The sequence below is a fragment of the Centruroides vittatus genome, unplaced genomic scaffold (genome assembly GCF_030686945.1).
Source record: "Centruroides vittatus isolate TY-2023 unplaced genomic scaffold, ASM3068694v2 contig_466, whole genome shotgun sequence".
Lineage (NCBI taxonomy): Eukaryota > Metazoa > Arthropoda > Arachnida > Scorpiones > Buthidae > Centruroides > Centruroides vittatus.
The window spans coordinates 1,011,232-1,035,993 of record NW_027122260.1 but is presented as its reverse complement, the minus strand read 5'-3'; the positions used below and the strand labels follow the sequence as shown (position 1 = coordinate 1,035,993).

The 24,762-nt window shown below is 28.0% G+C and overlaps 1 protein-coding gene across 7 annotated transcripts in view; it reads right to left on the bottom strand.

The window, feature by feature from the left end:
• LOC136977668 (fasciclin-2-like) overlaps window positions 1-22,292 on the bottom strand; it is a 170,240-nt gene extending 147,948 nt beyond the window's left edge. For 5 of the 7 annotated variants that reach the window (XM_067273206.1, XM_067273205.1, XM_067273208.1 and 2 more), the window contains exon 1: window positions 22,128-22,291. In XM_067273206.1, the coding sequence (XP_067129307.1) occupies window positions 22,128-22,176 (49 nt within the window). In that variant the 5' untranslated portion in view covers window positions 22,177-22,291. Of the gene's footprint in view, window positions 1-22,127 lie in introns of all 7 variants that reach the window. The other 2 variants (XM_067273203.1, XM_067273204.1) reach the window with 2 other exon arrangements.
• Window positions 22,293-24,762: the final 2,470 nt, after the last annotated feature.

Below are 24,762 nucleotides of genomic sequence, written 5' to 3'. Positions count from 1 at the left end.
TGAAAAGTAGGATTTCGTGTTGAAAGTTAGTCTAGTTGAATTACATATGAATTCGCTAACGATTATCGAATTTATAATGGTATTTTTCATTATTTATTTAATCATTAAATGGGACATAAAAATAGAAAGAAGCATAAAAATTAGGCGACCAACTATATTTTTTAAGTTAGAGTCTTGAAGTGGCTGCGTCCACCACCATTTACCACAAAACAAATCGTTTTGAATATTTTCGTAAATCAAATTTAGTTATTTTAAAACTTTTAAGGTATTTTCTTAAGATTTTGAAGGAAAATACTGTAGTAGCTATGGTATATTACGTTATCGAAATTGCTTTCATCGATAGGTTGATCAATCGATCCGTTCGAATATTTCATTAACCACGATACAAGATTCCTTGGAAAATAATTCGTCTAAAATTCAAGAAATGCAAGGGTCAAGAAAGGAATTCAGTTGATGAAGAGGAATGCAAAGAGAATGCGTGTCAATCATCGCTCTTGCTCAAATGATCGAAGGAGGAGGAGGTAAAGTACATTGCAGTGGTTACAACTTCATTGAAATAATTGAATACGGGAGATAAAAAGATTCTAAATCGAAAATAAAAAAAGGAAACTTCAACATAGCAAGTAATGAATCGAATTTCGGTTTAATTAAAGTGCCTCAGAATTTAAATATTTAAGATTATTTCGTGACTTTATAAAATTTACCATATTAACGAATAAGATGATGCGCTTTGCATTTTTAAAATGATAATTTATGAACGTTTAACACAATATATTTTACCGAAAGAAAAAAAAACAGAAAAAAACTAAATTTGGAGATTCAAAAAAGAGGAAATATGACTCATTTGCAATAGCCATGTCATATATCTCTGTCTAATCCCCCACTTTATGTTCTGCTATTCTTTATAGCTACCATTAACTAGATTCTTTATATCATAGTTATAAAGACTTGATTCTTTTTAATAAGAGGAGCTTTTTCAATAAAAAATTCATCTAAAAAAGCAGAAAATCGTCTAAAAACCTCTCTACTACTTTCAGAAACCAAATATAGCGGGCACGTTATTTTTAACCACTGGAATATTGTTATAAAGCACCGAGCATTACACAAGGCTTGTATACCAAAAATTAAATTCGAATAGTTCTAGAAAATTAAATTTTGATCGAATCTTTCTGAATTAGAAGCGGTTCGAGAGATACCATCGAAAGTGTTGAAGATCCCGAGATATGGTTAAAGTGGTATGTAATAGGATAATATATATTACATACGTAAATTTTAGCAAATTAATAATTAGGCCAATTAAATTCTGTCTACATTTTGTCACTCAATAAGCGGTTGACCAATTACTTCGCTTTTCGTATCCAGCGGATGACCCCGAGTTCGATTCTCGCTCGGTCACCATTTTACACTTCAGTTGGTTTACAAGAAGTGACAATCTTGACAACCGATGATAGTATATTATATACTAGCAGACCCGGCCACGCGTTGCTGTGGCTCAAAATGTATCTATTATAAATGTATAACGCCTCCCCCGTGGGGGGAATTTCAAAAAATCCCTTCTTAGTGTACATTCTCTTGACGTACCCTATTAAAACGGAATCAAACACGCATCTAAAATAGTATAATAAAAGTCGAGTTCTTCACAGTAAGCCTTAATCCTGTCCCTCTCCCCGCAGGGAAATATCGAAAAATCCATTTTTAGTGTATATTCTGTTGACGTAACCTATTAAAACGCAATTAAAAACGCAAAAAACCGCATCTAAAATAGTATAATAGAAGCCAAGTTTTTCACGGTAAGCCTTAATCCTGTCCCTCTCCCCCGCAAGGGAATATCGAAAAATCCCTTTTTAGTGTATATTCTGTTGACGTAACCTATTAAAACGCAATTAAAAACGCAAAAAACCGCATGCAAAATAGTATAAATAAAAGTCGGAGTTCTTCACAGTAAGCCTTAATCCTGTCCCTCTCCGTCGCAAGGAAATATCGAAAAATCCCTTTTTAGTGTATATTCTGTTGACGTAACCTATTAAAATGCAATCAAAAACGCAAAAAACCGCATGTAAAATAGTATAATAGAAGCCGAGTTCTTCACGGTAAGCCTTAATCCCGTCCATCTCCCCCCAGTAGAGGGAATTTAGACGTGTATATTATATACAAACACTTGCGTATTCGAATGCAACGTTGTGTCAAAATTCAAAAGGAATCGATAGGAACAAACAAACGTTATATTTTATTTATATAGATAGATAGAAAATGATCTGCTTTAGTCCATTCTAACAGAAAAGCATAATGCCTCACAGAAAAGCCAACTTAGGTTGTCAGAAGTTAGCGCCATCTGTTGGACATGAAAGCCTTAATCCATATATAAATATATTTTTGAAAGGGGAGAAATAGTGGTCTTCACATATGCCACAAACCTTCGCGGGAGTGTATTAAACAACTTCCCAAAGTTTCATGGCAATCGGATAAATAGTGTGGTAATGCATGAAGGACAGACACACAGACACACACACAGACAAACATACATTCGTTTTTATATATATAGATGTAAGGTAGCGATGCGCGATTTATACAAAAAAAAAAAAACGTAAAATTCCAATTTTATCCCGTTGAAAATTCAGGTTGTATACAAAATATATCTTTCTAAATATTTACAAAATAGGATTTATATATATGAGTCTTTTTTTTATCTCTAAATATCAAAAAATTTTAAAGTTTTTGAATAATTTTTATATCTAAATTTAATGAATTATTTTTATACTCGACAATCAAGAGATTTATATTTAAAAAATGATATAGTTTAAAAATTTCATTTTATAAATTTAAAATAAATAATATAAATAATAATTTAAATTTAAATTTTTTTGATTTTAAATCGTTTTTCAATAACTTTTGTACTGTACGTTATACTTGAAAAAAAGGACTTTCAAGAAAATGATAGTTTTGACATAAAAAATACAAATTTATAAATCAAAAATAAAAAAATAGTAACTAATTTAAACTTCAGAAAAAAATCATAATTTTTTAAATTACGTTTTTAACAATTTTTAAGTAACCTTTGTGCGTCATTTGTCGTTTCCAACAGGTGCACAAAAACTACTTTTGAGTAATTTTGTACGTTAATTTGTCGCTTCTAAAATTGTGCATAAAAACTATTTTCGGTTTATTTAATATAGAAGACTTCGAGAAAGTTTTAAAACGAAAAATTTTTAAATATGTTGTTTAGTTTCATAAAAACTAGAAGTTTCCAACAACAAGAAAAAGAAAACACTTTTTAAATTTTAATTAAAAAGTTTTTACAAGAAAAAACCAACGCACATTGCCTAAGAATTATTTTGATGTATGCAAGCAGATACGAGAAAAGCAGAATAAGAAAATAATTTTTCTTGATCTAAAGAAAACCTTAAGCTTAATCTCCTCGAATCGATTCTGAACAATGCATCATTCTTTATTTTTAGATGATAGAAATTTGCTAGAGGTAGTCTAAGATAATTAAAATATCATTGTTATTTTGCTGGTGAGTACTTTATTCTAAGAAAACATTATGAAAATGAATTTTTGTAAAAGGCTTGAGGTATATTTCTGTAATTATTAATAATCTCCCTCTCTCTTGGTGTATTAACAAATTGTTTTTCTTTCATCCTCTATTCTAAAAATATCAAAAAGATATTCAATAGCTTAAAAGACCGCCATAAATAGATAGTTTATGGTCTATAAATCATCATAATTTATTCATTTTCTTATAGTAGATTGCTAATATTAAAATCATCCATTAGTTTAATTAAACACAATGGAGTCTTTGATATAGTGATCACCCGATATAGTGAATGTTGTTGATCCTTGCTATTCTGTTTGTATATAGTGAATGATTTAGCTCAGTCCTTTACGAGTTCCATTATGTGGAGAATCCAACGTATATAGTGAACTCCCTATACTCTTCAATATAGCGAACGATTTTGCTGGTCATTGGTATTCTTTTATGTATATCGTTTATTTACATTGAGAGTTCACTAAATCTAGAGTCCATTGTATTTATTAGTTTGCAGAAAAATTCAACATAAATCTTTTTTTAAAAAAATACACAGATTTACATAAATTTAAAACATATTTGGTGTTTTTGTATGTTTAAGATTCCAGATGAGTCATAATGGAATTCTTTAAAAAAGCTGGATTTCTTTTTAGACGATAAGAATAAAATTTTCAATATTCACAGTAAATGGCAATTTATTTTTGTATTAGATTGCATCGTGAAAATGGGAAATTGAAACTGGAAATACATCAAAAAGAAATAAACAACTTCATTTCGCAATTCGAAACGATAGTTTAACTTTATACCAATAACCGATTTCAGAATTTTTTCAGCTTAAGAGATTTTTGCTGTGTTGACCATTTCTTCAGCTAGCTTCTCCCTTTTCAAAAAGGGTCTTGTTACCATGACGACGATGATGACTATAAGCAAAAGCGGGACGATAAATTTGCAGTGTGTGACAGGAAAATGAATGTCGTCTCGAATTACGAACACGTGGACGACAACATCTGTCAAGCAGGGGACAGTTCCTTAAATCACAGATTGCCTTTTTCCTCTACTAAATACAACACACACGAAAAAAATATTCTCGCGCGTGCAACGGATCGAATCTCCTTTCACGTGACCGGAAGTTCCAAATCCACTTCCGGAAATAAGCAAAATATATATATATATATTAAAAGATACTGTAACGGTATGCGTGCGAATTTTAAATAGTGATATAATAAATTTAGTGCCAAGAAAAAATAATATGTATATTTTTATAATAGTTGTTTACTTTGCTTCAAATTTTGTTGTTGCGGGAAAAACGAAGAGAGGGACGAATGCCGAATAAAAATATTCTTTAGTTCTTCGGTTCTCCCCCTAAATGATTGAAAAATGGTGAAAATGTCGAGAGATAAAATTATGGACATCAATGGGATGGAGCCGTATTTAGGCCACGAAAGACAAATGACGTTGCTTTGGGTCATCGACGCTTCTATTGACAATACCCTAGAAATAAAAGCAACTATTATAAAGTGGATTTCCGGGCCCGAGGCTAACTAAGATTATATATCAGTCGACTTTCATAAAGACAGCATCCTCTAGAACGGGGCTTTATTAAAACGAGATAGCTTAATGGAGCAAAAAAACAGCTTTAAGATTTGCAGAAAAAAGTGCATGAAGCGGATTGTCTAAAAGTACACCTCGTATCTAAACGACATCATTTCTACGTTTAAACTTGGGTTGTTGACTTTAGTTGGTTCGTTCCTCCCATCTCAGCCTCGTTTCCGCTCGAGAAACGACGCCACGCTCCAACGGTGCCCCTCCTCTCTTTCTCGACTACGAGAACAAAGGAGCCAAGCGGGGCCACGTCTTGTAATAACTTTACATCTACAAAAGAAGGCACCCGGATTCGAAGCACCTGCATGCTAATGGAACTATCACGTTTCTTCACCCACAGGCTTTACTTACGAATATGGAAATGGATCCAGTCTCGTTTTTAAAATAAAAATCCTTCATCAAACATAATCCTGGATGAGGTTTTATGACTTTTTACTACGGCGATCAAACGAAGCTACTTATTTTTCGTTGCAGAAACATCAGGTGTGGCATCTCGTACGTCTGTACAATGTTCTTTGGTAAAGCGCGCAAAGGTGAGCATTATCAAAGAGCAACAGTATCACACCTGTCGAAAGAGGATGCATATTTGGTGGAGCGTGCAACGAAGCTCGTTCAACTCGACGAATTAGCTGTACCCAGACGAGTTCATCGTCCTGTGCCAAAAGTTTCGGCTCTACGGGCGAAAGCAGCTGCTTTCTCACGTGATCCAACCGACAAGGATGTCAAGGTCGCGTGAGACCTTAGCGGGGACTACATTGGGGAGCAGATCCGTGAGAAACGGGACTCGATACACAGGTGGGCTCGGGTATCCGTGTTGCCATCTCACCACAATCAAACCTTTATCGAGCGCTAAATCGCTTGCACGACTCTACCCCTCTCCCACCACTTACGTTAAATTCTGCTTGCCAGGATATAAATTTAACTCTAAATACTTCCACATCTAAAAATATAAATAATATAATCGAGATTAATTTTCAAATATAATTGAGATCTTTCAACAATCGGCAATTTATCTTCGTGATTAATTGCAGTAATTTCATTTTAACTTGAAACGTTATTTTTTTTTAATTTATAATCATTTATTTTACTTTCTAAAAATTAAATTAATTATTTTCATTTTAAAAAGTTCGGACGGGGTTGATAAATTCAAAATTCATTTTAAAATATGAAGTTATTGATTGCATTTTCTAACGAATTACGCGCGTAAATTTTTTTAAAGTGGTAAATTTTAATTCAAATTAAACTATAAAAAAATCTATTTGTTATCATTTTACAATGAATTTTTGTTTTAAACAAATGCTTAAAATCAGTAAATTTAAAAAATAAAATACTTTAAATTAGTAAATTGATAAAGAAAATGGAACAAAATTATAACTTTTCTTTATTCTTTTGTAATTATATTCAGTAAATATTCTTAGAAAAGATGAATTCAATATGAATTATTCATTGTCTTTACATCACATAAAATAAATCTCTGGAGCTTACAACAAACAAATCTTAAAAAAAAAATAGTTTCTGTAATACTTGAAAGGAATAAACATTAATATTATAATTTTTTAAACTGCTTTCTTACGGTCCAATGCTTTATAAATATACGACAAGGAACAAATATGGAAAATTCAATGGCTTTAATAGTTCTACGATAGCTATATTTACTATTATTGCTATTATCCAAGATCGTAAATTCGATTAAATTTGACAATAATAATGATCTATTATTCATTTCTGGATATAGCAAATTACACGTTGTTGTGTACGTTTACACACCTCCATTAATCTAAAATTCGATCGAACTTTATCTGATTGAATAGTTAAAGGCATTTATTATACATATAAGGATAGCGAAAATGTCAAATGGTCATACCTTACAATGTTTTCGAGAACAATATACACAATCTAGAAATTGGAAAAATAAAAATAAAATCAAAGAAAAATTGATGTCATCTCGTATACTTTGCGTGATTCGTTTAATGCCATAATATGGCACTTAGCATGATCTAGAGCAAGAATAAAACTATTACACTCGTAACATTTCCTATGGCAATTAATGAACAACACGAATTCATGTTTTTTTTCCTATATTTAATGAAATTTCTGGATGGTATGGATTAATTTAAGCCTATTTCTAAGTAATATCGTGGGTCAAACCCATCACACCTTTCAACGATAGAGGTTGTGCTGGACATATACTGCCAGCCACACCCAATCCAGAATGACCTTCAATAGTCTTTGACACCTGAAGCTAAATCTTTAAATTCGAAAGTAGATACGTGACAAAATGCTATCACTCCTTTTTTCTAAAATCGAAATTAGAGAAAATAGAATAAAAAATGAGGGCCATTTTTCATATATATATATATATATATATATATATATATATATTTTTTTTTTATTTAAGTGAAATTCGAATTGGTTGAAAGTAAATCTCAAAAAAGGCATCAATAAACCACGCGATCTTCTTTTAAATCTGTGGAACTGAATCCAGTTTTATCTTCTATTTTGTTGCAATCAAGAACTTTGGAGATTCGATTGTTAGCCAAATGCATTTCCTGTTTCATTCAAAGCAGGAAGTGCAGGCTATGAAGATTGAATTAGGCAGTTAGGTGCACCTAAACAACAGAAAGACGTCATCAGAAAGACTTAATGGAGAGTTAGATAAGAAAACAACAATAAGAACACAATTTATTTTACATATTTTAAAATGTCATGAATTTAATTTTATATTTTCTAAAAGAAATTCGTAACTACTTTAATCAATCATATTTCAAAGAATGGTTTTTTTAGTAGCTCTCTAAACGACAAAAATAAAATAGTGAGATAATTAAATACTCGCTGAAAATCATTTAAATCATTAACTAGAATGTTTATATTAAAAAAAAAAGAATATGGAAATTTGCATAATTTTGTAATTTCATTTTATTTAAATAAGCACTCGTTACGTTTCGACTCACGTAATACTCGGTTATATTTAAACAAGTTCAAGTTTATAAATAGATTTTTTTCGCCTATTAAAGGAGGCGGAAGAATGAAAATTGTCACAAAATTTCAATTATGTATCAAAAATTCTATCTGTAGGTGGAATTTTTATTTATTAGTCTCATCAAGATCATTATAGTTTATTTACTTTAACTGAATTGAGTGTAGGCTGCAGCTGCTCCTTTATCCCTCCTCTTCCTGAAGGTGTTTTATTTAAAATTACTTTCTATATTATAAGTAATAGTAATTATTTATCTATCTAGGAGAAAGTAACTGAAAAGAATAACTTTTTGATAGAATTTTAGCATTTAACAGCTGCTGCTCTCGCTTCATTGTAGAGTTTATTTACATGCGGATTATACCTATGGCAACACAAAAAGTAGTAAGGAAATGTACAAACAGATCCACGAGAGGATTTTCTTTCAATGTTATCTGGCTAAACATTACTTTTTTCAAATAAAGAAGCTAAACAATTTTAAAAGTAATGACGTAAAAATGACGTCAAATGTTTACATTAAGGGATATAAAAATCGATTATACCGTTACCGCTCGCACTAATTCTCGTAATCAATAAAGTTGCAGTGACAAAAGCCATTGTGTTATCTAAATCTGCAATTTTCCAACATTTTGTCCGGTATAACAGCCCAACTTCAACGTAATGATGATCGCATTGTTAACGGTCTTTAAATGATGGAAAACCGTGGGAATTTACAAAAATGCTTAAATGAAAATTTGTGAAAATGATCAAAAACGTATTCCAAACACACAAAATTCCTTTCTTTTTTTTAAATTTTACTCTTATCTAACTGATAACTCGACACGTAAACTTACTTTTCGATAGACGAGTGACAAAAATATAAATGAATATCACATGAAAATCGATTCCTACCTGTTATACCTAAACCATTATCGTGTCTGAAGTTTGGATAAATGATGAAGGTGTTATAAATTAACGCGACTTAGGGGATAACTTTGTTTGACTATATATAATTATTAAAGAATGATAGGTATTAACGTTATGCCATCAGTTGGCTTATGTAAAAATCTTCTTTAAATCGATATATTCTGTAATAAAAATTAAATATATCACTAAACAAACGCCTGAAAACTTCATTAATGAACACATTCTTATTTTGTTATGAAAACAAGAATGATATTAAGTGTATATATATATATATATATATATATATATATATCACTATAAAAGACATCACTTAGAACATTCCGTACACAATCCAATCTGGATTTTTAGATAATATTTTATTTAATAAATAATATATGACACTTAATAATTTAGTAAAATTATTTATTAATTACTTATTGGAAACAACTCCATATTGCACAAGAAGTTTGTAATATTTTACAGCTTCTACTGAACTATTGTACAACTTCCATATTGTGCTGTTAAATTCACTAGACTGAATGGAGTAAATAAAATATTTCTATAGGGTTATATAATACCCTTCAATGACAGTTATGAAATTAATTTATGAAATTTCACTTGTTACAGTTATTATTAAACCATTAACTAATGATTCATCCATTAGTTAGTAGTTCAATTTAGTTTTATAAATGAAAAAACGTCCTTAGAGACGATTAAAAAAATTATTTTACTAGGCCATACAAACAAGTAAACATCAAGTTACATTTATTGTTACATAGCTTCTAAATTATATTATTTCTTTTATAAATCAATATATAAATTACCATACTGTTATTTATCTAGAAACACTTAGGAAATATTATTTTATTTTTTTTATCATCTCTAGTAAATAAACGAATCTGATAATTTTGGAAAAGATCCAAATGGATGCAGCCATCTAGTCCAACTTACTTTAGGAAATTCTCTGATAATATCGACAATTGGTTTATGGCAGAGTTATCTTCCATGTGCTCAATTATATTTAATTGTGCCTATTTCCCATAACTGTTAACGTTACGTATTATAAAATACCACTTTAACAAATATCTGAATGTAAATGGAATTGTAAGTTTGGCTTCTCTACAATGATTTCTTTACATTATTCATATATTTTTATTTGTTGTTTTTAGAATTTAAAAAATTTATTTGTTCACTTTATCACTAAGAATACAAACTTTGAATAGGGGAAAAGGATATAAAATAGAAAACATTCAAATTCGAAAGTGTCGAAACATATTTTCCAATCTGCAGGTACAGGGTACAGGTATTTTCTACTCAATCCATTTCTGATTTTTCTGATTTCCTGAAGCATTGAATCACATAAAAAGAAAACTTATTTTTCTTCACGTAAAAGTTATTGTTTGGAGATATCTACCTTCTATTAAAGTCTGTATCCTTCTGTTCCGAATTATTTTTAAAAAATAGAATTTTTAGAAACAGAATTCGACCTCAATAAGTCCTCCTTATTCAAAATTTTTTTAGAAAATATTTTTAATGTGACGATAAACAGTATAAAAAGCTAATTTCATAACACTATAATTACCAATTATCTATATGATGTGGACACCAAAAATAGATTTATTCTTCTGCATAACATTTAATGCGTATATTTTCAGGTGTTTTTCTTATATTATTTACTCTAAGAATATTATTTCATAGTAAATATTAATTCTATTTAATTCAATTTTTAACTATTACAATATATTGGGAGAATGTAAATTCTAATCATCCAAATCATAAGGAACTAAAAAAAATCTTTTCTAAAGTTTTTAATCAACAGAAATTCAAATCTTTAACAGAATTAGTTGAAGATCAAATGATAAGCTGGGCAGTATTGCAACTGAAGTGCAGCACAGCAATCTGAGAACTACACCAAGTCATTCTAGCAGGTCACACGCTCAAAATTGAATTAGCTTTCTGGACTTAATAGATTGGTGTGAAAGAGACTTTCTTACTATTATGTATTATGAATTTAACATAATTACAGAAGTGCCAACAAACACAACTATCCACTAAAAACATTGTCAATGCTGACTTCTCATATAATCTTTCAAAAGTTATATAGAAACATTTTGTATGACATCTCATGTGTTGTTATTAATTCTGTTAGCAGCTATTAAATATGAGAAATATATAGCCTGTTATGTACAGTATATATATCCTACTTTCTATACTAGACTAACTATACATTTCAGTTATGTATATACATGAATACAAAGTACAGTTAGTCCAAGCAATATACATAGAATATAATAGTCTATTACTAAAGTGAACTAAACATAAAAATAATAAAATAAACCTATGTTTAACTGCTATTATTAAATACAGATTTTTATTATTTAATAAAGAAATATAAATGCTTATTTACTAAATATAAATTCAGAATTAATAATTAATGTCAAATTTATTTGAATGTCAAAGAAAATGATAAACATGTGTTTTATAAAATTATTACATAAATAATGTATTTTTTTTTTATTGCAGATATAAACTTATTTATCAGGAATATGAATGGCAACTATTTAAAATAATTCGTTCTTATAATGAAAAGAGTGTTATTTTTAGGAAGACAAATAAGGAAAAGCAGAAATGAGGACTAAGAAATGAGACATTACAACATATCCACCAGGATGTTCCTCATTTTATCATGTTACATTCTAATAAATTTGGTCATTAGCTAACTTTAGAATAATATCAGTAAACATGTCTTGTTTTAAATGACAAATTAGCAATGGAGCTTAACAAGACAGTGGATTCTGCAAAGTGTTCATATCATTTCTTTTTTTTTAATTCAATTTATTTTAAAGGATTGTTCCATTTTAAATGCTTCTACAACAAAGTATAGAGGTATAAACAGTATTTATCTTTTTTTTTTTTTTTTGTAATTCTATAAGCTTATCTTTATCATATGAAAATATACAGTAATTGTATGTTCATATAATAAAAATTTTTATTATAGTTTCATACGCTTAAGGAAGAACCACCATTAATCATATTTTGAATAGCTAAAAACACTTTAAATTTAAATCTACATGTGACTCTGAACAGCATTAATGTCTGGCATTCAAATTTTCTCAAAATTCATTTTATTAATTCACTCTATTAATATATCTTTAAAAATAACACACCATTAATGTTATAAATCATGGTATCACATTTACAAACCCATCTACTTTACAAATGATTTACCTGCGGTGGTGGTATTTAACTTTACATCTAGACTAATGAATGAGAAGTGGAAAAGAATGAGAAAGCTCTTAACATTGAATTAATTTCTAATGTCTGAAATACTCTAAAGTACGAACTTCCCTATTATCTAATGAAACTATTTAACAGAATGCCAAACGAGGAAGAACCAGAGGAGGGAGAGAATCTCCCAAATGACATCAAATTTTAATAGAAGTGGTGCACAAGAAAGAAAACTTTGAACTTTCTTGCTAATTACTAGGAAAGTTCCATTATTATCATTGATTAGAAAATTATTTGCAAGTAGATTACATTTAAAACAACTTATTTACACGATGCAAGCTGGAATGTATTTGTGAATACATATATACGAACTTTGACCTTAAATTTTACCTATATCTAGACGTCTTTATTTGAATTCATTTTCGATATTGATCCGTCTCTCTATTCGATTATGTTGTAAATGATTTAGTATTCAAAAGTTAACCTATAAATATGGCAAAAACATCATTTCAAGAATTGGCGCATCAGTAGCGCACATCTATATGATACTTGTGTCAATACTTGGCATAATGATAATACATTATTATATACGACAAAATCATTGCATAAAACTGACATAAGAATGTATTTTTATTCCTTATTATAGAGATTGCTTCGTACATCGCTGTATAATAAAATTATTCTATTATTTGACGTAACGAATAAATTTTCATATTAAAAAATTTAATATATTGCTAAAAAAAACTAATCCAAGAACTTATTCGAAAACGTATTGACAGCGTTTTATATATTACTAGATAAATTTTTCAACGTCAAGTACCATAATAAATACATCAAGAGAACTGTAGCATGCAAAATTAATGCTGATAAGGTACTGACACCATCCAGTAATTCGAATTGATTCTCTACAAATGTCGACATTTTTAACATTCTAAAAATAATATATATTTTTTTATTTTCACTCATTTCTGAATATATAACTTAAATATATGTTTGATTATATTGCCTAAATCTGCCTTTATTTTTAAAAAATGGTTAGCAAGTTATTGAAAAGATGCCAACCGAGAAAAATGGGGCATCTCGATAGATACAATAAGAGATACATTCAATTTTCGATTCATCCATAGTCCAATACTAGGCATTTCTTTGAAATACCACTGCCTTCATTTTAAATTCTATACAGTAGATTTAAGATCTTTACAGAATTTCATTTGAACAAAGTTATTTTTCTATCTCTTCAGTATAGATATGTATATATGTGTATATGTATGTGTATATATAAAAGGGATGATTGGGGTATTTTTTTATTAATCTGAATGATCAATTTATTAATGTCAAAGGAAAATATTATGATCAGTTAATAGTAAATGATGTTCGACCCGCCTGGAAGCGAGGGATGGGGTGTGGTTTCTTTCCTCCGTTTGAACTGCTAATTTTGGTGAAACTCCTTAACAATCAATTATAAATTTTCGTAGAGTAGCTTTATCTGATAAATAATTAAAGTTTGAATACAAAGAATGAGATTTCTTTTAATTCGTTTTTACACAAATTATCTCAAAATAATTTGATAAAAATCCTAAAATATATTTCAATTTACCATTACTTCTGTAAAATGAATTGATGCTTCATTGTAACGGAAAAGCATTCTTTTATTATTTGTTTTATGGAATGTAAAAACTATTTAGTAAATAATTTATTTTTAAACTTTTAACTAAATACTTAAAATATATTTTTAAATATAACACAATTCTTTTATTTAAAAAAATGATTTTTTTTAATAGTATACTCTGTACGAAACAATAAATAATACTTCTTTGTAAAAAACGTGGGATGATTCATCAATTTAAAAAAAATGAATTTAACGGTTTTGAAAGAAACTACCTCAAACAAATTTTGATTTTTTTATAAACAATAACTGATTTTTTTTATAAAAAAAACTATATGTATTTATATATTCGTCATTCAATAACTATCGTGACTAGATGAAAACTGCGCCAACACTGTCACATGTTATACGTTAGATGAAATAGGTTTGACCTTACTACAAACCGGTATTTTCAGACACAGCCGGTTTCTATTCAATTTCTTGTTCAGAAAAGTTGCTACGATCCGGAAAACATCTTCAAAAAATAATCGAACAAAATTCACATCCACAAAAAATATAAAAATAAAAAAAAATCACACGATTGAAATCTTATTACTTAACAGAATTTGTAAAGTCTTTAAAGAATGGGATTTTAACAAATGCCAAAATAAAATCTGTATGTTTTTTAAGAGTAGATTGTTAAGAATTGCTCGGAAACGTTACAATTTTCCGGTAATTTAAACAAATAACGCATCTCGATTTAACGATTCCCCTATTCTTTCGAACACAAATTTTCTTTCTCTTCTAAAGAAAAAAACAATATATCAAAGAGAAATAAAATGCAGTTTTAAAAGTATGTTATGCGAATAAATTCAATTCTAAAACAATCAATCAAAGCCTTTTAACCCAATACCAGAACCTACTCAATTTTGATTCCAAGCTCTAACATAGACATAAAATGTTATCTTTTTCTATAGTAGATAATGAAACCAAGTATAAAAACAATTTATCTTTGTTTTCTTAGATATTATAGTTTCTTACAGTCGTGCCACTAGTATAATTGAGGCGTAACTTTTTAGAGGTAAACAATAGTCTACACATAAGGGTAGGATGTAATGCCCACTTTTATTTCTAGAAATTCAATATTATTTATAAGACTTTATTTATGCGCGTAGAGAATTATAAAAAAAAATACTCCTTGAATATATTATTAAGAGATTAAATATAGTGTTTTTAGATTCCGATTGAAATTTAAAGTATCGATCTATATCGAAAAACTAGATATCAATCCGCTTATATTAAAGCTTCAAACCGAAAGGAGTTTTAGCTTGACCCGTCTTTCAACAATGGCAGCTGAAGGGAGAAAAGACAGGAAGATTTCTTTGTGGAAGTTTGGTGGGAACCGATCTGCCTCACTTTATTTCCTTAAGATTCCCATAAGAACCAAAAGTTATTGACAATGTAAAAGCAAGTTTAAGCGTTTGGTAGTATACAGAAAAGGTACTTTCTTAAAAAAAATGATTTTTTTTATATTTTTTATACAAAAAAATCGGGTATCTAATTTCATGAATTTGCTCTATTTAACCTAATTCAATAGATAAAATTACTATAAAAGAGGATAAATTGCTCTTTTCAGTGATTAATCTTCTTAAGATTTTATCTTGTGTGTTTTGATGCTAGCGATTTTGCCATTATTAAATTTAATTTTTTTACAATATTTAAAGCAACTTTTGCACTTTAAATGTTTCTAAGCGAATTAAAATATGGCTCAGAGGACAGTTAACCGAGCTTTGCAAGCAATACGTCAATTTTTGCAAAATTTGTAAATAATTAAGTATTTAAATAAGACAGTAATTTAGTCTTTACAATGCTTAACTGACTTTTAGACTATCCTATATATATATATATAACTAATCCTAATCCTCCATTAAAGCTGGAATTTTTATATTAAGTACAAATAAAAACAATTTTTCGTTTACTTATTTGATTTTTACCTGTCTTGAATGTAGTGTTAGAATTTTAAAATTGTACGTAAATTAATCATCGTTTTTTATAAAAATGAAAAATGCTTCGATAGAAGGATCTAAAAAACATCGAAAAATCGTTCTGTAAGAATTTTTTTTCCTCCCGATCCATGTTGTTAGTATAGTAGGGAATCTAAACCATTTCCTGAACTTTCGACCTCTTCCTATCAACACATCAGCCGGAGGTGTTTATTCCTAGCTTTCCCTGGTGTTTCGGTACACCTGCCATATGTTATCCTAGTCAGACGAAACACCAATTCATCTTAAAACGTTGTTCTGGAAACAACTTTTAACCAGAAAGAAAATTTCATAAAGCAAATTTATCCGAATTCCAATAATAAAAATTTAATTTAAAAATACTCTTCCTTGAAGAAATTAAATTTTGGCCATAGGCATTTCAATAATAATAATATACTACTACTTTTAACACTGACACAGATTGAATTTTTATTAATTATAAAATTCCACTTTCGTGCCATAATCTGATGGAATATAGATGACCTAAGCTTGTAATTCTATTATATTGTTTGCAAATTATTGCACGATAATGTTTAACCTATTACAATTTATTACAATTTAACACCTGCTTCATGTATCAGGTATTATATATACATACAGTACACAGATATATTCACGAAAAATACCATTAAGTTTTTTTTTTGCATTTTTAAATATTTTAAGTTAAGAAAATTTTATTTTAGTATGAAATTATTGTAAGATATTAAGTATAGAATTAATATTCATAACAATATTTATTATAAGTAATAAAATTCCTTGTTGCAAGAACATTAATTTCTGCTGTTAGTTTAAAATTGCTGATGGTTTAGAAATTAATGTTCTTTCTAAAAAAATGAATGCATTTTCTAAAATGATGAAAACAAAAAAGACAAAGTTTTAGCTATAAAATTAACAAAAATAAATGAATATATAAAATAAAATGCTTCTTTTTCATTTTGTTTACTATGCAAATAAGTAAATAAATAGATTAAAAATGAAAATAATGTATCTTTATATCAAATTATCATAAGGTATTAAGTAGAGAATTAATATTTATAATTTTCTTGGGCTTGACTTAAAATTCTTGGCTGCAAGAACAGTAATTTTCTAAACCATCAGCAATTTTCAAATGCTGTTAGTTTAGGTGCTAATAGCAATTGAAAATTGCTGATGGTTTACAAATTAGTGTTCTAAAAAAGAAAAAAATTAATTTGATTTAAAAATTAACAAAATAAATTAAAATGTTTCTTATATATTTTGTTCACTATGAATATAAGTAAATAAACTTAAAATAAAAATAGAACCATCTTAATATCAAATTATTGTAGAGTATTAAATATAGAATTAATATTTATTATAAATAATAAAATTTCTGATTGCCAGAAGAACATTAATTTCTAAACCATTTTTAAATCATAAATTAATTTTCAGATGCTGTTTGCTCCTAAATTAAGAGCAATTGAAAGTTGCTGATGATTTACATATTAATGTTCTCCAAGAAAAGTTGAGACTAATGCACATTTCTAAAAAATAAATAAATAAATAAAAATAAAATAGACAAAATGTTAGCACTAAAAATTAACAAAATAAATAATGTATATTGATAAAAAAATAAGTAAAGTTGAATTATAGAATGAAATGTTTTCTTTGCCAATTAGTAATTTTAATTTTGTTACTTAATTAAATATTGAGTTTTAAAATGATTCATTTTATTTTGTAATTTTTCTCATTAGCACATTACTCAACTTTAATTATTTAATTTTAACAAAATACATTGACTCCATTCTAAACAGTTTTTGAGTTTTCTATAAAAATTTAATTAATGAAAGAAAGACATATAAAATGTTTAATTTATAAACTAAATAAAATTTAATTTTTATTTATTTATAAATTTTTTTTGTATTAAAAAGTATTTTTTCTGGTTATTATTCATCAATTTAAGATACTGACTCATTGTTCATGATTAAGAATTTCTTCCAAATATGTAACTTTTTTTTTATTAATTGAATCATTGCCAATTGAATATATTTTAAGAAAGTTTATTAATTAATAAAGTTAACTACATTCTATAAAAAACTAATTTTACGGACAGGATATATTGTCTTTCTATGGAGAGTATGAAAGTCAACATGGCGTAGCAAACGTTGACACTTTATTGGATAATGCAGGTTTGGGTGATTCAATAAACTATTGGACCTATAGCTTGAAAGTTATAGAGTTAAGGTAGAAAATATTTTTTGTTGCATTAACCTTATATATGGTAAAATTTGATCCCAAATTCAATATTTTCCTTCCAGTCAAAGCAAACATTCTACAGGATTACATTTGGTAAGTAAGTAGTTTACACATGAATATGTATCTTGAAAAGATGACAAGATGCCAATGTTTTTATCATCCTTTCTGGAAATGTAATCCAAATTAGTGACAAGCAGACATCACAGTTTATCGTATCTTTCAATATTTTTCAAGAATTATTTACTTAAGAAGGCAGTAAAGTGTAAAACAAGTTTGAGAGGAGTAAAAAATGTTACTATACAAAGACCAACAGATTTGTAAATACTTTGATCTTATAGAAAGTTACTTAAGTTTGCAGTAGTTATGTAAGTTGGTACTTAAGGTATTTTTCTTATTGTTGAAACAAAAAATGATTATTAGTTACATAGATATATGTATTTTCCCCAGTTTTGTATATGCAGATTTATGGAAAATTATATTCTCAGCGATCTCATTATATGGCATTTTACATGTTTTTCTTATTATTGGAAAAAAATGTTTTGGTAGTTACATAAATATATTTGTATACTGCAGCTTTGATTACATGAATATTTAATCAGAGATTGAATATACAAAAATACGATTTGTAAATACTGCACTCTCTTTTATGGAAACGTATGTTTTCAGTGGTTTTATAACTTGGCATTTTATATATTTTTCCTATTATCTAAATAAAAAAAAAACCTGCATCGGTTACACAGATGTACATATTTTTCATATTTTTGTATATTGCAACTCTGTTTACATATTCATTTTTCTTCAGTTGTAATATACAAAAATATGCAAAGACGACTTCTGGCAATAAATCGTATTCAAATATTATGGATGCTCCTTTAAAACAATGGAAATTTAATAAAAAACAAAAAAATTACAATTAGAAAGAAAATTTGTCTCTTGGGTCATTATCTCAACATAAGAGAAAACAAATTACAAACTTTAGTATAGAAAGACCAATCCATTTGGCACTCCACCAACAAGATTGATTTTTATTAAAATATATTTTTTCTTTTTCTTCCTTTAAAGTTTTATGTAAATCATTTTCTTATACGAAGAGAGAAATAATATAAAATAAAACCTAAACAATTTTAATACATTTGGAAGAAATCTTGTGCGAGAATTGGGAAAAAATCTTGAAACATCGACTGAACATAAGAAAATGGTACCAACTCCAAAATATTTATTGATTGCGTTACAAAACACTTGGGCATTTTATCTTTCTACCCGCATAAACGTAACTTATATAGAATTTTTTTGAATTTACAAGTAACTGTAGAAAAACGGGGTGTAGTCTCCACTAGATCATTGTCGAAGAGGAAGTTCGCACGATGCCCCCTGGCGTCGATGTAGAGAACTGTTTTACCTAAGGTTACATCAATGACCTTGTTTAAACTTCTAAATATTACAAACTCGAAATAAGATAAGAGAGAGAGAGAGAAAGAGAAAACGAATACTCCCAAAAAAATTAGAAAATATAACTTGTTATATATCCTTTTCTTTCTACATTTTCTTTGATTGAGACAAGTGTCAAGAGCGGTTAAAGAGAAAAGGTGAAAAGATCACTTACAGGAAAAAAAGAAGCTCGCAGATACGGTAAACGAAGTAAAATGAATGTACCATTTCCGGTAACTACGTCACGATCAAGGAGCTTCCGTTTTCGAAATGAGGGGAAAGAAGAAAAGCAGAAGAAGGGGGAAGAAAAAAAAAAGAAAGAAAGCATCGCATGGAAGAAATGAATTTTAAACCGACAACGGCTGTAACCATTCCACGCACGAAGCTCACATAGGATGGGGAAGCAGAACGAATGAGAACAAAACGAGCGTTACCATGGCAATGGAAGCGACTGATGATCCACTAGAAAAGGACGCGCATTGATACATAACCGTTCCAAGTTATTAGTCGCAGCTGTGACTTGTGTGTTTTCATCAAAAGTTCCGTTACAAAACAAAAAAAAAACTTAAATAAAATCAAAATTGCTCCTTACAAAATCTACAGGTGGCTCTCCATTATAATTAAACAGGGAATTAAGTAAGGTGGAAAATGAAACCCCCCGTATAAAATAATCATTTTCTAATGTATTCCTGTATTAAATGATATGGATTTCACGTAGTGCTTTTGGCTTTTCAAAACTCGGACCAGCTGACGTCAGCTGTTTGTGCAGTCCAAGATATCGGAGTCGAGTAACTAACAAGTAAACCCCTCCAAAAAAAAAAAAGAAAGAAGAAAGAACACTTTAATTAATGAAGCAAACGCGCGGTCACGTGCGGGTGAAAGGTTGAAAGGAAGCACCATTAAAAACGGAATTTTTATGGCATTCGATATCTTAACGCTCAGCACCATTTGTTTTTTTTATATAATTTTGCTTACATCTCTTTAAAAAATTAAATTATTATTTTCTTAAAATCATTTATAGTTATTAAAAAATATTTAAATATACACCAAACATTCCCTTATTGATATAAATTAATTCAAATGATTATTATTACACTTGTTTTCGAGCAAATCTGAATTTTGAATAATTTCGACATAGATTCCACTTAACTTTTTTAATTTCTAGAAATAATTTTATTGAGTTTAAAGGTATTATTTCAATGTATTATCTTTTATAGTCATATTCGGATGATAAGATTACGTACAGTACATTGTTAGATAAGAATTAAAAGCAAATAAAAGTTTCAAATTTTTAAAATAAAATGATCATTAATAATCCGATTTTATTTAACAATGACAATTATTTTTCTATACACACACATCTATTAATAAATATATAAAAATATAATTGTTATTTTAATAAATTTAAGTATATAGGGTGGTCCAAAAACCGTATTTCTGATTTCGAACATGAGTCGTAAACCGTGTTCTTTCACAAAAAAATAATTAAGTATTTGAACAAGACAATAATTTAGTCATTGCAATAAATAACTGACTTTTGGGTTACCCTATATTCTATATAAAACTCAATCATTTCTTTTAAATATATTTTTAAAATAAATAATAATAAACCCCGTAACTAATTTGTAATTTTAGAATTTTATTAAATCAGATAATAATATACATTTTTTCGTTTAAAATAATATTTAACACAAATTAAACTTAATCATTTTAATATAATGTTATTTAGATTAAATTTAACTTTAATATAACATCGTTTAAAAATTTCTTTTTTAACTTTTTCACTTGGCGTTTATCCAGTAAAGTGTACTGCCCTAAATTTTATTAAAATATTTTATATATATTTTTTAAATTTTATTCAAAATAAAGTCTAATTTTATCCTTAAAAAAAATATATATAAATATATATAAAATTTTATCTCATAATATCTATTAAGATATATAATAATGAATAAAATAAAAGAAAGACTTTTACAAGATGCCAAGTACAAAAATACAAACTAATCATTACAAATATGGATTTTATAACGTTTAAAAATACATTTTAATTCAATTTCAAGTATTTACCATTATTTTAACTTATATAAAAGTTTATATAATGTTCATTAAAGGCTTTATTAACGTAATTAAATTAATGAAAAATTGATTAAAATAAACATTTTATATCGATTATTCTTTTCTAAAGTCTCGTATTATTTAAAAAAAAAATGTAAGAAAATAAATTTAACATATTTATATACACATATATTTATATATATGTGTGTGTGTATATATATATATATATATATATGTTGTGTGGGAGCCGGTTTTGTGGCGCGTGAATAAATAAATTCCCTCGGCCACAAGCGCTGTCTGAGTTATCTATCCTGTAACATATTTTGTGACATATCGGGACAAAATGTCATTTTAAGTTGAGGTAAGTTTAACGCTTCTTTCGCTTTGTATCTTTACAAAGAACTCGATCGCGCTGATAAGAAAACAAAAAAAGATAGCAGTTTTCATACCTGCTGCTGGTAATGTAAGTTACTACCACAAAATGTATATACATATATATATATATATATATATATATATACGTATGTATGTGTATATTATATATACGGTAACCGCTGTAGCTTAAAATATACAAAAACTTAAATTTACCTGTTAGAAACAGTCCTAAGAACCTTCCTATCCTTCTCCGATCCCACATGTTGTATGTTAAGTTAACAAACGTTTGTTAAAGCTAAGGAAATAACTGCACCAAAACCACACAACTGCACCCAGCTCAACTCCGGCGATGAACTGTCGGCACTGACTCATCACACCCTCGGCACTATGTATTTTTCCGCACATAGTGCCAAGCTGTATGACGTTACGCACGAGAGAAATGAAATCACGCAGGACGATGAGTCAAAAGCAAGGATTTCCGCCGAGTTATTTAATGTTATCTATTGACGATATAACATAAAAAATATAAATTTTTAGGCTAAGGTAAATAGAAAATGGCGAAAATCAAAGTACCGTCTACAAGCGCAAATCTTGTGTGACGTCATAGGAAAGGTGAGTTTCGGATGGAAACGGTCAGTTTTTGATTGTTGTTGATCATGAAATAAACAACATCTTTATTATTATTATTATTATCATTATTATTTTTTTTTCGTCTTTATTATTATATTTCTTTTACTAAAAACATTTTAAAAAAACCTTTAAAAAAGCGTTTTTTATTGTTAATAAATCAATTTTAATATAAAAAGCACATTTTTGTACTTGCATACTATTTTTACATGTTTTTTTTTCAAATTTCTTAATAAAAAGTTAAACTTTTGTAATACCTTACGTATTATTACAAATTATTATAACTTCCTTCTGATAGTCTATTAGTTTTAAAGCACATTCATAACACGGTTTCTCTACAAAAATAATCAATATGGAGGTCGTTGATTCAGGTATAAACAAAACTCAAAACAAAAAAAAACATTAAAAAATTCAAAAAATTAATAATAAATCGTTTCCATTATGAAAATAATTAAAAATTACAATAGTTTTATAGTTTTAAATACAATTTTTCTAAATTTATACGAAAGGTTTTATCTGTCTACTCGTGTGACCTTGCAGTTGTCAAGTTTGATTTTCCTGTTAGAATTGATTATGGAGTTCCAGTTATTGTTCTTTACATGGTCCAATGACTGTAGCAGAATTTGATTATATTTTGATTCTCTCTGAACGGATACTAATGGCGAGTAGTCAACTTGTCTACTCACGGTTATGCTGCAGGTCACTAGATCTAGCGGTACTTATTGTTATATGATCTTTAATGTTTCTTGCGTTCTGACATTTTTTTTTTTTTTTTTAAAGATTTAAATATAAATATACCGATTTAAAATCAATAAATATAATGTTTATTAATTACTGTTAATTTTTATTCAGGTTTTAACCTGTTTAATATGTTCTTGTAAGATGTTCTTGTAGTTCCTAGAAGAGACCAATGCCTTTAAGTTAGAAATTAGCCTATTCGCTAATAGGAAAATTTGTTTTTGATTTAGTGTAACTAATTTAAAGTAGGAAAATGCGTAAAATACTTTAAAAATTCGGTAATTTAATTTATAAATTTAGGAAATTTTAACTGATAATTTTAGTTAATCGTCACAAAAAATTGAGACGTTTCATTAGATATTGAGTAAATAAAACTTGACGTGTTAATTGAAATACAGTATAAATTTAAATTCGAATTTGCTTATTTTTTACTTTAAATTTTATTTTTAAAATTATTTCTTTAAAAAGAAACTGTTTTAAATAATTTACACGGAAATGTTCTAGAGTGTGAATGCGTGAATCCAACTGAGAAAAATATAGATTAGAGATCTTGTGACAGGACAATCAACTGTTGCATCTTAAAACGATATCCTCAGTTCACTTCGTTGAATAGCGACTGACCTATAGACTTGTGACACACGTTCGTTTTATAAATAGAGCTAAAAATCTTTATCACTAGCATACTATTGCGTGACAATGTCATTTGTCACTAATACAATAAAGAATAATGATTCGAGCTTAAGTAAATGATCGAACGAATATTTAGTTTTGAACTATTTTAAAATACGATTAATGCTTATTTTTTGTTTAGAAAATCGTGCGTGTATATCTACGTGCACGTGATTCGTTTGCCTAAGTAAGGGCACGAGCAATCTTTAGTTTCTCCTCTTAGAGTTCCTCCTATTCAAACGAATAGGAGGGCCCAAACATTTTTGGCTATGCCCAAATATAGAGAAAGTAGATACTGAGTTAGACATCCGCTCGCTTAGATACTAATAAATCAATGTTACTCTAGTGAATTAAATACATCCATGAACAAATATTTTGGAATAAAGTATTTAAATAGTTTCAATATTTTAATTTTTTTTTATTATAAATTTATTCAAGATAGTTATATATACATATATATAATTTCCCAGTCGGTTATAAGAAGAACAAACTTGAAATTTGATACAAGTAACATAACAGCTTAGGAATTTTGGGAGATTCGTCCACGGGGTAGGAGTCTGGAAAATATAAATAAATAATATATAAATAAAACTGAGTGAATAAGAGCTTACATTTTTATTAAATAATATTTTTGTGCACTTTAATTATTTATAATAAACTGAATTAAAGTTTATCACTATTATAATCCGCATGCTGTGCTTTGCTTTTCTTATATTCTAATTACCATAAACTACGGCTTTAATATTAAGAAATTCATACATTTATCCTTCTTCGGTAGTATTCAATGACTTTAACATGTTATTAAACACTTTTA